General features: G+C 39.8%; 1 protein-coding gene across 2 annotated transcripts in view; it reads left to right on the forward strand.

The window, feature by feature from the left end:
• The window catches only part of TBC1D22B (TBC1 domain family member 22B), a 128,697-nt gene extending 111,807 nt beyond the window's left edge, over window positions 1-16,890 (forward strand). For both annotated transcript variants that reach the window (XM_075853672.1, XM_075853673.1), the window contains exon 13: window positions 15,361-16,890. In XM_075853672.1, the coding sequence (XP_075709787.1) occupies window positions 15,361-15,489 (129 nt within the window). In that variant the 3' untranslated portion in view covers window positions 15,490-16,890. The remainder of the gene's footprint in view (window positions 1-15,360) is intronic.
• Window positions 16,891-18,941: the final 2,051 nt, after the last annotated feature.

The raw sequence follows: 18,941 nt of genomic DNA on the forward strand, positions 1-18,941 counted from the left end.
TGTCTTGTTGCTCAGTTGTGCAGCGGGGCCTCCCACTTCTCTTTCTACTCTGGTTAGAGCCTGTTTGTTCTGTCCTCTGAAGGGAGTAGTACACACCGTTGTAGGAAATCTTCAGTTTCTTGGCAATTTCTCGCATGGAATAGCCTTCATTTCTAAGAACAAGAATAGACTGTCGAGTTTCACATGAAAGCTCTCTTTTTCTAGCCATTTTGAGAGTTTTTAATCGAACCCACAAATGTAATGCTCCAGATTCTCAACTAGCTCAAAGGAAGGTCAGTTTTATAGCTCCTCTAAACAGCAAAACTGTTTACAGCAGTGCTAACATAATTGCACAAGGGTTTTCCAGTGTTTTCTAATCATCCATTAGCCTTCTAACACAGTTAGCAAACACAATGTACCATTAGAACACTGGAGTGATGGTTGCTGGAAATGGGTCTCTATACACCTATAGAGTGTATTTCTGATTAATTTAATGTTATCTTCATTGAAAAAAACTGTGCCTGCCTTTAAAAATTTCTAAGTGACCCTAAACTTTTGAACGGTAGTATATGTATATATGTGTATGTTTTGTATATGTGTGTATGTATATATATATATATATATATATATATATATGTGTGTGTTTTCAAAAATAAGGACACTTCTAAGTGACCCTAAACTTTTGAACGGTAGTGTGTGTGTGTGTGTGTGTGTGTGTGTGTGTGTGTGTGTGTGTGTATATATATGTGTGTGTGTGTGTGTGTTTGTTTGTATATAGGTATGTATATGTGTGTGTGTGTGTGTGTATATATATGTGTATGTATATATATGTGTGTGTGTGTGTGTGTGTGTGTGTGTGTGTGTATATATATATATATATATATATATATATATATATATATATACGTGTGTATATATATATATATATATACGTATGTGTGTGTATATATATATATGTGTGTGAACCTCCCTATTTGTAGGTAGATTGAGCTTTAGTGCATATCTATTTATATTTAGTGGTTTAGGTGGCATTAGTGTTGCAGGGTGCTGTCGCCATTTTTTATATCTGCTGTATATCTGCAGTCACAGGTGTTCTTGCACCTGCGTATTTTGTATCATTTAGTTGGAATGTGCTGTTCAATTTTTGTTGTGTTTATGGTATCCATATATGTGGGGTTAGTGACTGCCTCCACTTGTTGTTCTTGCACTCCTCCCACTCTGCCCTGGGTGATTTTAATCAGTTCAATGCTGGATCCTACCATCCCCATGTATATATGTAGGCTTAGTCCCAGTTCTGGGTGTATGTGCAGCGTAGGTTCCCACCTTACAGAGGTCGCCTTGTCGTGGCAGGTGGGCTAACACTTTTTGATCAAAATGTGCACTAAGAACCTCCCTATTTGTAGGTAGATTGAGCTTTAGTGCATATCTATTTATATTTAGTGGTTTAGGTGGCATTAGTGTTGCAGGGTGCTGTCGCCATTTTTTATATCTGCTATATATGTGTGTGTGTGTGCGTGTGTGTGTATATGTATATATATATGTATGTGTATATACAGTGAAGGAAATAAGTATTTGATCCCTTGCTGATTTTGTAAGTTTGCCCACTGTCAAAGTCATGAACAGTCTAGAATTTTTAGGCTAGGTTAATTTTACCAGTGAGAGATAGATTATATAAAAAAAAAAAACACAATCACATTGTCAAAATTATATATATTTATTTTCATTGTGCACAGAGAAATAAGTATTTGATCCCTTTGGCAAACAAGACTTAATACTTGGTGGCAAAATCCTTGTTGGCAAGCACAACAGTCAGACATTTTTTGTAGTTGATGATGAGGTTTGCACACATGTTAGATGGAATTTTGGACCACTCCTCTTTGCAGATCATCTGTAAATCATTAAGATTTCGAGGCTGTCGCTTGGCAACTCGGATCTTCAGCTCCCTCCATAAGTTTTCGATGGGATTAAGGTCTGGAGTCTGGCTAGGCCACTCCATGACCTTAATGTGCTTCTTTTTGAGCCACTCATTTGTTGCCTTGGCTGTATGTTTCGGGTCATTGTCGTGCTGGAAGACCCAGCCACGAGCCATTTTTAATGTCCTGGTGGAGGGAAGGAGCTTGTCACTCAGGATTTGACGGTACATGGCTCCATCCATTCTCCCATTGATGCGGTGAAGTAGTCCAGTGCCCTTAGCAGAGAAACACCCCCAAAACATAATGTTTCCACCACCATGCTTGACAGTGGGGACGGTGTTCTTTGGGTCATAGGCAGCATTTCTCTTCCTCCAAACACGGCGAGTTGAGTTAATGCCAAAGAGCTCAATTTTAGTCTCATCTGACCACAGCACCTTCTCCCAATCACTCTCAGAATCATCCAGATGTTCATTTTCAAACTTCAGACGGGCCTGTACATGTGCCTTCTTGAGCAGGGGTACCTTGTGGGCACTGCAGGATTTTAATTCATTACGGCGTAATGTGTTACCAATGGTTTTCTTGGTGACTGTTGTCCCAGCTGCCTTGAGATCATTAACAAGTTCCCCCGTGTAGTTTTCGGCTGAGCTCTCCCCTTCCTGAGGATCAAGGATACCCCACGAGGTGAGATTTTGCATGGAGCCCCAGATCGATGTCGATTGACAGTCATTTTGTATATCTTCTATTTCCTTACTATTGCACCAACAGTTGTCTCCTTCTCGCCCAGCGTCTTACCTATGGTTTTGTAGCCCATTCCAGCCTTGTGCAGGTCTATGATCTTGTCCCTGACATCCTTAGAAAGCTCTTTGGTCTTGCCCATGTTGTAGAGGTTAGAGTCAGACTGATTAATTGAGTCTGTGGACAGGAGTCTTTTATACAGGTGACCATTTAAGACAGCTGTCTTTAATGCAGGCACCAAGTTGATTTGGAGCGTGTAACTGGTCTGAAGGAGGCTGAACTCTTAATGGTTGGTAGGGGATCAAATACTTATTTCTCTGTGCACAATGCAAATAAATATATATAATTTTGACAACGTGATTTTTTTTATTTTTTTTTTATATAATCTATCTCTCACTGGTAAAATTAACCTAGCCTAAAAATTCTAGACTGTTCATGACTTTGACAGTGGGCAAACTTACAAAATCAGCAAGGGATCAAATACTTATTTCCTTCACTGTGTGTGTGTGTGTGTGTGTGTGTGTGTGTGTGTGTGTGTGTGTGTGTGTGTGTATGTATATATGTATATTAGTCCTCAATGAATTCGAATATCATCAAAAAGTTAATTTATTTCAGTAATTCAACTCAAAGTGAAACTCTTATATTATATAGATTCATTACACACACATATTTCCAGTATTTTTTTTCTTTTAATTTTTCGGATTATCGCTAACCATTAATAAAAATCCCAAATTTAGTCTCTCAGAAAATAAGAATATTAAATAAGCCCAATTTCAAAAATTATTTTTAATACTGAAATGTTGGCCTACTGAAACATATGTACAGTATATGCACTCAATACTTGGTCGGGGCTCCTTTTGCATGAATTACTGTATCAATGCGGCGTGACATGGAGGCGATCAGCCTGTGGCACTGCTGACGTGTTACGGAAGCCCAGGTTGCTTTGATGGCAGCCTTCAGCTCGTCTGCATTGTTGGGTCTGGTGTCTCATCTTCTTCTTTAAAGAGGCTCTGTCACCAGATTCTCAAATCCCTATCTTCTATTGCATGTGATCGCCGCTGCAATGTAGATAACAGTAAAGTTTAGTTTTTTTTAAAACGTTCATTTTTGGCCAAGTTATGAGCTATTTTATATATATGCAAATGAGGTTTGAAATGGACAACTGAGCTTTTTTTTTTCATTATGTCCAACTGGGCGTGTATTGTGTTTTTAACTGGGCGTGTTTACGTGTATGACGCTGACCAATCAGTGACCAGTCAGCATCATACACTCCTCTCCATTGATTTACACAGCAGCGATGTGCAGCCACATAAACAGAGATTAACGTTAATCAAGTGTCCTGATCATGAATACACATGATCATCCAGCCTGGACGTCATGTGTATTCAGAATCCTGACACTTCTGAATCTTTTCTTTGAGATTTCTAGCAAGGTTAACGAAATCTCGTGAGATTACGGAGGTAAACGAGATTTCGTTTCCCTTGCTGCAAATCTCACAGAAAAGATTCAGAAGTGTCAGGATTCTGAATACACATGACGTCCAGGCTGGATGATCATGTGTATTCATTATCAGGACACTTCTGAATCTTTTCTGTGAGATTTGCAGCAAGGGAAACGAAATCTCGTTTACCTCCGTAATCTCACGAGATTTCGTTTCCCTTGCTAGGTATCTCAAAGAAAAGATTCAGAAGTGTCAGGATTCTGAATACACATGACGTCCAGGCTGGATTTCATGTGTATTCATTATCAGGACACTTGATTAACGTTAATCTCTGTTTATGTGGCTGCACATCGCTGCTGTGTAAATCAATGGAGAGGAGTGTATGATGCGGACTGGTCACTGATTGGTCAGCGTCATACACGTAAACACGCCCAGTTAAAAACACAATACATGCCCAGTTGGACATAACGAAAAAAAAACGCCCAGTTGTCCATTTCAAACCTCATTTGCATATATATAAAATAGCTCATAACTTGGCCAAAAATGAACGTTTTTTAAAAAAAAAAACGTTACTGTTATCTACATTGCAGCGCCGATCACATGCAATAGGAGATAGGGATTTGAGAATCTGGTGACAGAGCCTCTTTAACAATACCCTATAGATTCTCTATGGGGTTTAGGTCAGGCGAGTTTGCTGGCCAATCAAGCACAGTGATACTGTGGTTATTAAACCAGGTATTGGTACTTTTGGCAGTGTGGGCAGGTGCCAAATCCTGCTGAAAATGAAATCGGCATCTCCATAAAGCTTGTCAGCAGCAGGAAGCATGAAGTGCTCTAAAATTTCCTGGTAGACGGCTGCGTTGTCTCTGGACTTGATCTAATACAGTGGACCGACACAAGCAGATGACATGGCTCCCCATACCATCACTGACTGTGGAAACTTCACAGTGGACCGCAAGCAACTTGGATTGAGTTCCTCTCCACTCTTCCTCTAGACTCTCGGACCTTTTATTTCTAAATTAAATGCAAAATTTACTTTCATCTGATAACAGGACTTAGGACCACTGAGCAACAGGCCAGTCCTTTTTCTCCTTCTCCCAGATAAGACTCTTCTGACTTTGTCCCAAAGAATGCGGCAGTTGTAGCTCATGTCCTGGATACGTGTGTGTGTGTGTGTGGTGACTCTTGAAGCACTGACTCCAGCCGCAGTCCCCTCCTTGTGAATTTCGCCCAGATTCTTGAATGGCCTTTTCTTGACAATCCTTTCAAGGCTGCGGTTATCCCTGTTGCTTGTTCACCTTTTTCTACCACAATTTTCCCTTCCTCTCAACTTTCCATTAATATGCTTGGATACAGCACTCTGTGAACAGCAGAGCTTCTTTAGCAATGTCCTTTTGTGGCTTACAATCCTTGTGGATGGTGTCAATGACTGGGCTGACTTGGCAGTTGTCCAGAAGAGTCTTCCCCATGATTGTGTAGCCTACTGAAACGGACTGTTGGACCATTTAAAGGCTTAGGAAAGCTTTGCAGGTGTTGTGTTGATGAGCTGATTATAGTGTGACACCATGAGTCTACAATCTTCAACTTTTACCCAATATTCAAATTTTCCGAGAGACTAAATTTTGGGTTTTATTAACGGTCAGCCGTAATCATCAACATTAAAAGAAAAAAAATGCTGGAAATAGATCACTCTGTGAGTAATGGATCTATATAATATAGGAGTTTCACATTTTGAATTGAATTACTGAAATAAATTAACTTTTTGATATTCAAATTCATTGAGAAGGACTAGTGTGTGTGTGTGTGTGTGTGTGTGTGTGTGTATGTGTATGTGACACTCTTGCTGTTGTGAAACGACACCTCCCAGCAGTTGGAGATTACTGACCTAGAGCATGGTGATTCCTGGGCCTCTGGCCAACTTTTCTGCTTAAATTTAAAAAATGTTGTAATTTGTCATTGCATCAAAACAGATCCCCCGCTGTATCGCCTCAACAATTGGTTTGGGAGGTTTGGCCTATCTCACAGTATAGTCTAGACAAGCATTGCTTCACAATGTGTTGTACCTTATTTCTTGTAATGTTTTAACAATATTCACAACTATAAATGGAGGCAAATTATCCCCTTTCCAAAAGAGGTTTTCCCACATATATGACCAGATAAAACTTAAAGAAGCGCTGCCGCTCTCCTGACATATCTGCTTCTGTAAATACTTTTATTTCCCATAAGATAAAAATTCTGCAGCACATTCTTATGGTATGTGCCCCTATGCATTTTGGCACTGTCCAATCCATGCCTAGTGTCGAACTGTGTAGGGACAGACATTGTCACGGGGAGTTGATTTGGTAAGTCTCTGAGCCACTCAAAATACAGTGTGCCTGATTTTCAAATGGATAAAAAGGAATGCCGTTGAATTTTAATGGGATCCATCAGGGTTTCGGTATACTACAAACTCCAATGAACTGGCAAAAACGCCAATGTGAGCAGAACATAATATTAACAAATCTAATAAAAACATATACAAATATTTGTTATGAATTTATTTTTATTGGAAACAAACAGCAATTCTAGATTCTTCCTTGAACCTCAAATGCAATTTGACTCCTGTGATTTCTTGTTTGTATTCGCATTGAAGAACAATGTAGTCTGCAATGGCTGAAAAAAGAGCATAATAGATTGTACTACCGTCAGTAATTTCAAGGTATGGGAACTTTTACATCTATGCTTGTAGGTGTTTCTAGTTGCTCTTAGAAAAGTAAGCTAAATAGTCATGCCTTCTTTATCTAAATAGCAGTGTACAGTGAAGCTGGCCATACACCTACTAGAAACTGCAAGGAAGTGAGCAGACCATTCCCTTCTTTATGCGTATGAGAGATGTCCAATCGTATCGGACTTAAACAATCGTCCGCTTAAGATGGAAAATTTCAAATAAAAATTGCTACATGGGTGTTAAATTATAGGCAAAGCATTTTACCTCTACAACAATTATCACAAGCTGTTTAAAATTTTCTACTCAATTATTAAATGGTTATACTATCTAAAATCTTACCGTAGCTAAAATCGTGCTTGTGGGTTAGATGACTACATCTAAAAGTGCAGGACCAGCTTAAAGGAGTTTTCCCACCTTAAACCTGTATGGCATATCTATATCGTATACCAGTATACGCCAAAAATGTCTATAGATAGAGTCCCACATCCACCTCCCAGGTGGAAAATGAATGGAGAGGTGGCAACTTCTCATCGTGATTCTCTCCATTCAGTTTTATGGAAGTTTACATAACGGGTAAGCAAGCTGTTTCCGTAAGGCCGGTCTCACACAATGCCTTTAGCATCATTTAGGCTAAAACGCTGCAGCCTGCTGTTGCCAAAAATTTAAATGTCTACATACGCAGCGATTTTGGTTTATAGTGTTTTACTGTTGTTTTTTGGTGTTGTGGTGCATGTTTCAGCCACTTTTCTCTGTAAGTTATTTAATGGAATTTAAAAAAAAAAGCCTGCAAACGTGTCTGTATAAAAAGACAACTCAAGAAATGCTACCAAAAACGCTATAAACTACAGGCTTTTTTTTTTTTTTTTTTTTTTTTTTTTTTTAACCCCTTCAGGACCAAGCTCATTTTGGCCTTCAGGACCAGACCCATTTTTTAAAATCTGACATATTTCACTTTATGTGGTAATAACTCCGGAATGCTTTTACCTATCAAAGCGATTCTGAGATTGTTTTCTCGTGAGACATTGGACTTTATGATAGTGGAAAAATTTGGTCGATAAATTCAATATTTATCAGTGAAAAACACCAAAATTTTGTGAAAAATTGAAAAAATTAGCATTTTTCTAAATGTAAATGTATCTGCTTGTAAGACAGGCAGTTATATCACACAAAATTGTTGCTAATTAACATCCCCCATATGTCTACTTTATATTTGCATCGTTTTTTGAACGTTCTTTTATTTTTCTATGACATCACAAGGCTTAGAACTTTAGCAGCAATTTCTCACATTTTCAAGAAAATTTCAAAAGGCTATTTTTACAGGGGCCAGTTCAGTTGTGAAGCGGCTTTTAGGGCCTTATATATTAGAAACCGCCAAAACGTCACCCCATTTTAAAATCTTCACCCCTCAAAGTATTCAAAACAGCATTTAGAAAGTTTCTTAACCCTTTAAATGTTTCACAGAAATTAAATCAACGTGGAGGTGAAATTTTCAAATTTCATTTTTTTTTTTTGCAGAAATTCATTTTTAATCTATTTTTTTTGTAACACAGAAGTTTTTACCAGAGAAACGCAACTCAATATCTATTGCCCAGATTCTGCAGTTTTTAGAAATACCCGACATGTGGCCCTAGTGTGGTAATGGACTGAAGCACCGACCTCCGAAGCAAAGGAGCACCTAGTGGATTTTGGGCCTCCTTTTTATTAGAAAATATTTTAGGCACCATGTCAGGTTTGAAGGGCTCTTTCGGTGCTAAAACAGTGTAAATCCACCAAAAGTGACCCCATTTGGGAAACTACACCCCTTGAGGAAATTATCTAGGGGTCTAGTGAGCATTTTGACCCCGCAGGTTTTTTGCAGAAATTATTGGAAGTAGGCCATGAAAATTAAAATCTACATTCTTTCAAAGAAAATGTAGGTTTAGCTAATTTTTTCTAATTTCCACAAGGACTGAAGGAGAAAAAGCACCGCAAAATTTGTAAAGCAATTTCTCCTGAGTAAAACAATACCCCACATGTGGTCATAAATGGCTGTTTGGACCCACGGCAAGGCTTAGAAGGGAAAGAGCGCCATTTGGCTTTTGGAGCTCAAATTTAGCAGGAATGGTTTGCGGAGGCCATGTCGCATTTGCAAAGCCCCTGAGGGACCAAAACAGTGAAAACGCCAAAAAAGTGACTCCATTGAGAAAACTACACCCCTTGAGGAATCCATCTAGGGGTGTAGTGAGCATTTTGACCCCGCAGGTTTTTTGCAGAAATTATTGAAAATGGGCCATGAAAATGAAAATCTACATTCTTTCAAAGAAAATGTAGGTTTAGCTAATTTTTTCTAATTTCCACAAGGACTGAAGGAGAAAAAGCACCGCAACATTTGTAGAGCAATTTCTCCCGAGTAAAACGATACCCCACATGTGGTAATAAACAGCTGTTTGGACACACGGCAGGGCTTAAAAGGAAAAGAGCGCCATTTGGCTTTTGGAGCTCAAATTTAGCAGGAATGGTTTGCGGAGGCCATGTCGCATTTGCAAAGTCCCTAAGGGACCAAAACAGTGAAAACGCCAAAAAAATGACTCCATTGAGAAAACTACACCCCTTAAGGAATCCATCATGTAGTGAGCATTTTGACCCCACAGGTGTTTCATAGATTTTATTAGAATTGGGCAGTGAAAATAAAAAAAATCCTTTTTCTTCAATAAGACGTAGCTTTAGCTCAAAATGTTTAATTTTCTCAACAAATAAAGGAAAAAAAGAACCCCAACATTTGTAAAGCAACTTCTCTGGAGTACGGCAATACCCCACGCGTGGTCATAAACTGCTGTTTAGACACACGGCAGGGCTCAGAAGGGAAGGAGCGCCATTTGCTTTTGGTGTACAGATTTTGCTGCATTTGGTTTCTGGTCGCTATGTTGCATTTGCAAAGTCCCTGTGGAACCAAAACAGTCCCCCCCAGAAGTGACCCCATTTTGGAAACAACACCCTCAAGGTATTCACCTAGGGGTGTAGTGAGCATGTTAACCCCACATGTGTTTTGCAGAAATTCGTGTGCACACTATGTGGGAGAGTGAAAATGGGAATTTTTCCTTAGATACGCCAATATGTGGTGCCCGGCTTGTGCCACCATAACAAGACAGCTCTCAATTTTTATGCGGTGTTTCCCGGTTTTAGAAGCACCCTACGTGTGGCCCTAATATTTTGCCTGGACATTCGACAGGGCTCAGGAGTGAAAGAGTACCATGTAAAATTGAGGCCTAATTTGGCGACATATAAAGTATTGGTTCACAATTGCAGAGGCTCAGATGTGAAATAAAAGAAACCCCTGAGAAGTGACCCCATTTTGGAAACTACACCCCTCAAGGCATTTATTAAGGGGTGTAGTGAGCATTTTCACCCCACGTGTCTTTTCCATAAATGATTGCGCTGCCGAAGGTACAAATTAAAATTTTGCCCTAGATATGCCAATTCATTGTCAAATATGTCGTGCCCAGCTTCGGACACTGGGGACACACACCTCAGAAATTGTTAAAAGGGTTCTCCCGGGTATGGCGATGCCATATATGTGGACATAAACAGCTGTTTGGGCATGCTGTAGGGCTCAGATCGGTGGGAGCGCCATTTGGCTTTTGGAGCGTGGAATTTGCTTGGTAATAGTTTTGTTTGGAGTATCACTGTTGTTTCCGTTTATAATGTGGGGCATATGTGAGCTCGGCAGAGTACATCAGGGGCATAGTCAGGTGGTATAATAATAAGGTAAAAAATATAATAAAATGATCCATAGACGCTGTGACACAATTCTTTCTGCACAGGCCGGTGTCGCACTGATAACTGGCGTCCTTCCTTATTCCCCTTTTGGTCCACACTCTGCATCTTTGCAGTTTGGGGAATTTTGCCGGGAAAGTGTTGTCCTGGTATAATACGGGCACCCTCGCTTCCAGCAGATATGTTTGGGCACTCCCCTTCCTGGTTCCCTAATTTTAGTGCCTTGATACATCGCCTTTTGAAACAGAAGAATTGTTCCCCTCGGGCCGGCACAACTGGATATTTTTCTTTCCTGAATTATTGGAGCCTTAACTTATTTTATTTTTTCATAGACGTAGTGGTATGAGGGCTTTTTTTTACGGGACGAGCTGTAGCTTTTATTGGTACCATATTGGGGTACATGCGACTTTTTGATGACTTGTTATCCTTTTTTTGGGAGGCAAGGTGACAAAAAAACAGCAATTCTGCCATAGCTTGTTTTTTTTATATACAGCGTTCACCGTACGTTATAAACTACATGTTACCTTTATTCTGCGGGTCAGTACGATTCCGGCGATACCTAATTTATAGAACTTTTTTATAACTTTTTGCACAATAAAATTACTTTTGGAAAGAGAATGTATTTCTTCTGTCACGATGTTGTGAGAGCCATAACTTTTACATTTTTTCGTCGATGGAGCGGTGTGAGGGTTTGTTTTTTTGCGAGACGAGGTATAGATTTTATAGGTACCGTTTTTGGATACATGCGACTTTTTGATCACTTTTTATTTCAATTTTTGGAAGACGGTGACCAAAAAAACAGTAATTATGGCAGTGTTTTTGAGGTTTTTTTTTTACGGCGTTCACTGCGCTGGATAAATAACATAATATTTTTATAGTTCAGGTCGTTACGGTCGCAGCGATACCAAATATGTATGGCTTTATTATTTTTTTCAATAATAAATGACTTGATAAGGGAAAAAGGGCGATTGTGTTTTATTTTATTACTTGAAACTTTTATTGTATGTTTTACAACTTTTATTTTTCCTTTTTTTACACTTTTTTTTTTAGTCCCACTAGGGGACTTGAATGTCCAAATGTTTGTTTGATCTAATACACTGCACTACCTATGTAGTGCAATGTATTGGAACTGTCAGTTGTTCACTGACAGCAAGCCGATCAGGCTCCGCCTCTGGGCGGGGCCTAATCAGCTTACGTAATGGCAGACAGGAGTCCATTGTTAGGGCTCCTGTTGCCATAGTAGCAGTCGCCAGCCTTGACATCGCGTGGCAAGGCTGCCGATTTGCTACAAACCTCTAGGATGTATGTTACAGCTGTCACCCGGCGGTGATGTCGCTGGCTCAGCTCCTGAGCCAGCTTCATCTCCATGACGTACAGTTACGTGAAAAGGCGGTAAGCCACCGGCTTTAATCACGTAAATGTACGTGATTGGGCGGGAAGGGGTTAATAAACATGTATTTTAAAATGTCACAAAAATAAAAAAAATATAAAAACATGACCCATGCCTAACTCCCATAGGCATAAATGGATTAGTGGCTGCGATGTTTACAACTCTGCCCATTTATGAGTCCTCCTGGATATGGCTGTCTCGTCAGGTCTGATACATGACGGTCCCAGAGTTAAAACTTTTTCAGACTGTTATGGTATAACCGGTCTTTATGTCCTAAATGTTCCTTTTTTAGGCTGGGTTCACACGACCACATTAACGTCCGTAATGGACGGACGTATTTCGGCCGGAAGTCCCGGACCGAACTCAGTGCAGGGAGCCGGGCTCCTAGCATCATAGTTATATACGATGATAGGAGTCCCTGCCTCTCTGCAGGACAACTGTCCCGTACTGTAATCATGTTTTCAGTACGGGACAGTAGTTCCACGGAGAGGCAGGGACTCCTAGCATCGTACATAACTATGATGCTAGGAGCCCGGCTCCCTGCACTGAGTTCGGTCCGGTACTTGCGGCCGAAATACGTCCGTCAATTACGGACGTAATTAGTGTGTGTGCACATACCCTCAAGGTGTTTCTTACATATTTAATCTAGACATAAGCAGGACTCACCAGAACTACCACTGCTTTTATATTGTAGACATTTATGAAATGAAATAAGCACATTAATCACTGTGTACAATTCATTCTACACAGTCTTGAATTTTACACAGAGAGTAATGTGCTTATTTAATTCTTATCCATGTTCATGATTTAAATATGTTTTCTACATATATTGCAATTAGGGAGTATAAACCACTCGCTGTATTGCAAATCTAAAGGGGTTTTATTTTTTCTAATTATTTATAGAATAGAAAATCATACAGATTTCGAATATACACATATTTACAACTTCTGAGCACATACCTTTCTTATATCAGTTCAGTTGCCTCTGTCTAAAAAAAAAAAAAAATTGTATAGCCCACAGATTAGTCAATAGAAATGCATCCATAGGATAACTGAATGGACTAAAGATGGCCGCAGTCATGTGACCCTCATCATGTGATCCCTGACATTCAGGTAACACTGTCCAGGTATATAACAGGTGAATAATAGGTTATAGGGGAGCAGATGTTATGAGATGTTGCGGTATGTAGAAATGTCTGCCAGTCCTCGTGTCTGACGTTTTTATTTAACTTTTTTTAACCCCTTAATGACCGCCGATACGTCTTTTTACGGCGGTCATTAGTGGGCTTTATTCTAGAGCGCCGCCAAACTACGTCGCTGCTGTAGAATAAAGTAAACAGAGCAGGGAGCCGTGAAATCTCCCTGCTCTCAGCTGCCAGAAGCAGCTGAGGGCTGGGGGCGTCCCTGCTCTGCCGGGTGAGATCGATATTAGTATCGATCTCACCCGTTTAACCCTTCAGATGCGGTGCACAATAGCGAGCACCGCATCTGAATGGTTTTGCAGAGAGGGAGGGAGCACCCTCTCATCTCACTGACACCCGGCGATAAAATCGCCGAGTGTCTGTGTCTTCTATGGCAGCCGGGGGTCTAATAAAGACCCCCAGGTCTGCCTGCAGCGAATGCCTGCTAGATCATGCCGCAGGCATGACCTAGCAGATGCCTGTCCGTTTTAAACGGACAGGCAGTAATACACTGCAATACAAAAGTATTGCAGTGTATTATAATAGCGATCAGAGTATAGGGAAGTCCCCTAGTGGGACTAGTAAAAAAGAAAAAAAAGTTTAATAAAGTTAATAAAAAAAAAAAAGTGAAAAAAAAAAAATGAAAAACCCAGCTTTTCCCCTTACAAAATGCTTTACTATTAAAAAAAAATACAATAAAGCAAAAAAGTTACACATATTTGGTATCGCCGCGTCCGTAACGACCCCGACTATAAAGCTGTTACATTATTTAACCCGCACGGTGAACGTCGTAAAAAATAAAATAAAAAACAATGGAAAAATTGCTGTTTTCTGTTAATCCTGACTTAAAAAAAATGTGATAGAAAGTGATCAAAAAGTCGCATCTACTCTCAAATGGTACCAATAAAAACTGCAAGTCGTCCCGCAAAAAACAAGACCTTATACAGCTATGCCGACGCAAAAATAAAAAAGTTACAGCTCTTCGAATGTGACAATGGAAAAATCTAAAAAATGGCTTGGACATTAGGGCCCAGAATGCCAGCAGGGGGAAGGGGTTAATAACATGACAACAACTCATAGAGACAGGCAGTTATTTTATAAATCATCTAGAATACCGTAAATACAGGCACAGTAAAGTAGTTGTTCATCATTATTCCACCATCATGCCTATTCACTTAGCCCAGGGATGTGCCCTCTATATTGCCCCAACACATTGGGTGTGGGTCTGGTGGTCACGTGACTGACGCCATGTTTAGTCCTGTGTAATGCATCCACAGGCTAACTGAATATGACTAATCTGTGGGCTAAACCATTCTACTGTGACAGGGGGCTAATGCACTGTAAGGAAGGTATGTGAGCGAAATTTCGAATACATGTATATTAGAAAACTATGATTTCCTATTCTACAAATAAGTAAACAAAATAAAAACTGGACAACCCCTTTAAGGCTTCGTTCACATCTGCGTTCATGGTTTCTGTTCTGCTCCAACATTAAAGCAGAACAATAGCGGTCCCGTTGGAAGCCATTGACTTTAATGGGTTTTTATCATGGTGTCAGTCATTTTACTGGAGAAGCTGCACTATTTTGTCTGGCGTTTTTTGTATGTAGTAGTATCTAGACCTGACGCAGGTTCAGAATAATATTGATTGTTTTGATCAGATGTTGTATTACTCTATTCTTTCATGCAAAAATGGGAAGTGGATTCCACTAAAGGAGAAAAACCACCTTATGTCTACATTTTCGCATGTCAAATACCTGGAGGATTATCAGATCTATAGCGTGAATACAGTGCTCCTGAATTTGCATTATTAATTATTTATGGGACGAACAGTGCAAGTTAAAAATATAACTTGAGACCGTAACTTTATGGAAAACTGGTAATTGCTACTAAACCCCTCGAAATATCAACCAAAAATAAGAGAAAAATATTAAGCAGACAATGAACACCGATAAAGCATGTCCTTACGTATAAAAGTCAGAAATAGCTGCTGGAAGCTGTAAGTCACTTTCTATGATGAGGACAGGAGCTTCTTCAGGAGACTGTACAGTACACAGTGTACCAAAAAAATAACATGGAGCCGTCCTCCCCTGGTGTCCAAAGGAGCAGCTAGTCCTGGTGCAGGTAACGAGCAGTACAGAAGATGTAGTACCGTACTGAGAGGCGCTACTAGACAGCCAATCACTGAATGCACCTCAGTAATACAGGTGTTTAACCAGTGAAATGCTCATGATGATTGACTAATGTAATTATTTTTTTTAGGGACTACTTATGCTGCTCCAGAACCTGCCTACCATTCATTGGGGCAATGAGGAAATCGGCCTTCTCTTGGCAGAAGCATACAGACTGAAATACATGTTTGCAGATGCTCCCAACCACTATCGTCGATAAAACGTATTTTGCTCCATGGCTTAAAAGTAACACTCCAGAAATCCTGCTCCCGGGAAGCGGCGTGCCTCCTGCATAACTATTCACTCACTCATTTGGACTTTTTTTAAGCATTTGTGTGTGAGTGCGTACGTCTGTTTATTTAAAGACTAATGACTGAACCTGTGATCAACCCTGTACAGATTATTTGTATATTAGCAGACTTTCATATGTATATGGATAGAAATGTATATAATTTAAATTTATTTGTAAAATGTGATAATTATTTTTTTTTCCTCATTCAAGCATATTTTGCTTTTTCTTTGTTGAAAATCGTGGCTACTGTATAAAATGTGCAAAATTTTAAGGTTCTTAACTATTATTTAGTTGAAACACTCCTCCCAAAAGTTTTGGAACTTCGTTATTTTAGATGCCACCAAAGTACAGGAACTCCCATTTATGGATGAAAACCACCACGTACTGCTTCTTTAGTCCCTAGAATGTGCATAAGAATTGTGTGGGCATCACTCAGGGACTGCCAGTAGGAAAATAAACGTGAATGTGAATATTTTGGTATTCCTCACTGGAGCACATACTACTTTGTATGGTACTAACCAGGGAGCTTGTGCAGTATTAGAAAACATGGCTGCTTTCTTCCAAAAACAGCACCACACCTGTCCATGGGTTGTGTCCAGTATTGCAGCTCAGCAGCATTGAAGTGAATAGGGCTGAGCTGTAACAACACAGACAACCCGTGCCACTGGTTTAAAAGAATAGCCATGTTTTTCACATTCTGGACAATAACTTTAACCTTTCATTTCAGAAACCTGAGGCAAAAAAACTGGAGTTTTTTTAAAATTGAATCAAGCTATGGGTTTTATTTACTATTAGAGACTATACCTTGTACTGTGATTTCTGTGAGGTACTGCAGTTATAGATTTGCTACTTTAAGCTGGACTAGCAAGTGCTGGTGTTGCCGCGTGGCCTACTCCAATTTGTGCTTGTTTGTACCTTTGTTCATAAGGAATCACTGTTGTTTGAAAGTCACTGGAAGGAAAAGTGAAGAATTTTCTTGATCGTTTTTAAGTCAAGCAGTGGAGAAGCTCGGTAAAGAAAGTGCAATTATGGAAAAGTGAAGAATCGGTTTTACTATCAAACTGGAATGCATGCCTTTGTTCATTGACCATTCAACTGTGACAATGAATAAAGTACACACATCCCTACAATTTGAATACATTTCTCTACAATGTGGCACTTTTTTCCCCCCTCTATAATGGTAATACATGGTAAGGATATTTATTACAACCAAAAGCTCAAGAGAACCTTACGTCACCTGGAATTAAATATAAAGGTGATCTCCACCCAAAGCCGCGCAAACCATGGATTTGGGTAATTATAATAAAAGACTGCTTATTTCTACTATTATGTTTTGATGATTTTTTTTTGTCAAGGGATGTTAAAATGTGAAAAGCATAGAGGTTTCGCCATAAGGCCGGATTCCCACGTAGATTAAACGCTGCGGAATTCTGTTCGAAAATTCCACAGCGTTTACAGTAGCAGCAAAGTAGATACGATTTGGAAAATCTCATGCCCAAGCTGTGGAATATAATGCAGCAAAAATGTTGGCCGGCGGTGCAGAATTTAAATCCGCAGCATGTCCATCTTTGCTGCGTTTTCGTTGTTTTTTTGTTGCGGTTTTTCCCCATTGAATTCAATGGGGATGCAAAACCTGCAACAGATAGCCAAGTGTTGCGACTTTTGCGGTGGAATTCCGCCGCAAAGATTGCAACTCAGAAAAAAAATATATTATACTTGCCCAGAATTCCCTGCTTTTTCCTACAGTCCAGCCTCCAGGGATGACGTTTCATCCCATGTGATCGCTGCAGCCAATCACATGGCCGGAACAAAAGTCAAAGTAGGGACTCGTCACCATGACACAGGCTGCGATATGTATAATGTTTTATGGTTTGGTTTTTTTCTACCGCTGCTTTACGCAGCGGACATTCCACCCAAAAAACTGCACGACAATGTGGTGCGGCTTTTCCAACGGAATGTGCTGCGGGTTCCAGTTCGGATGCACTTCATAGTTTTTAACCCCTTAACGTCCTGTGACGTACTATTACGTCACGAGCGTTGGACTGTTAACGCGAACTGACGTACTATTACGTCATCGCGTTAACCTGCACCTGTGTTTTCAGACACAGGTTTAGAGCTGTCAAAGCTGCTGTCCTGGAAAGCAGACTATCACTGCTTAGCACTAAGGGACCCTTCGCAGCGGTCCCTCATCAGCGATCATTGCGACAGGTCAGTCATTACTTACTGACCGTCGCCATGTTGGAGGCGGTGATCGGGCTTTGTGGGGAAGTGAAGACACTTGATTGGCTGCTGCAATGGACAGCAGCCAATCACTATACATCACTGAGGGACCAATCAGACCGGTCCCTCATCGGCAATTGCTTTGATTGGTCAGTCACGACAGGCAGACAGACCAATCATAGAACATTGGTGGCCATTTTACACTATGATCCCGCTCTGCACTCCCATTGCAGTTGCTGAGAGGGAGCAGAGCGGTTGTGTTCTAGAGAGCTGTGTGTGTTTATAGATCTGCATTTATCTAATACTACTACCCCCAACCTCCATTTACCGCCTGATCATTGCCCCTTCGTGATCACTTTCTTTGTGCTGTCATTTTTGCTGCTGCGGTTGATCAGTAACTGAATAAGTTCGCTGATCACTTTTCAAAACCCTTGCTACCGTACATTTATAATATATGTATATATAATATAACTTTTCTTTTCTTCTGATCAGTTACTTAAAAAATATATATAAATAGGAGTTTAGTTAGGGAGGTTTTGCAAGGGACGAAATCTCATCTTCTGCACCCCCTGGTGAATCAGTGGCATCGCTATAACTGATTGCATAATACAAGCCTTGCTCTTGATTTTTTCAGAGCACTTTGTTGTTGTTTTTATAACAAAAGATCAAAAGACTACAAAAAAATTACAAAAATATAAAACTCAAAAAAATAAATAAATATATATATATATATATATATATATATATATATATATATATATATATATATATATATAGAGGAGTTGTTAGGTAGGTTTTGCAAGTGACGCAAACATCTTCTGCACCCCCTGACAGATCAGTGACATTGCTATAACTGATCGCCTAATACAAGCCATTGCTCTGTTTTTTTCCAAGCAAATTAAAAAAAATGTAAATCTCAAAAATACATATATAGTAGGTTTTGCTAGTGACGCATATTTCCTAGCTTAATGCAATCCCTGATCTCTAATCTAGATGACAAGCTTGTTTTTTGGAGCATTTCATATTAGTGAGGCATACTCCAAATTTGTGTCCCTGTGGCTGATTAGTGACATCAGCATCGCTGATTTATAATTCAGACCTTGCTCTTAATTTTTTTTCTAAAAAAATTCTCTAGTGCAGAAATCTACTAGTACTACTAA

The sequence above is a fragment of the Rhinoderma darwinii genome, chromosome 2, assembly GCF_050947455.1.
Source record: "Rhinoderma darwinii isolate aRhiDar2 chromosome 2, aRhiDar2.hap1, whole genome shotgun sequence".
NCBI lineage: Eukaryota > Metazoa > Chordata > Amphibia > Anura > Rhinodermatidae > Rhinoderma > Rhinoderma darwinii.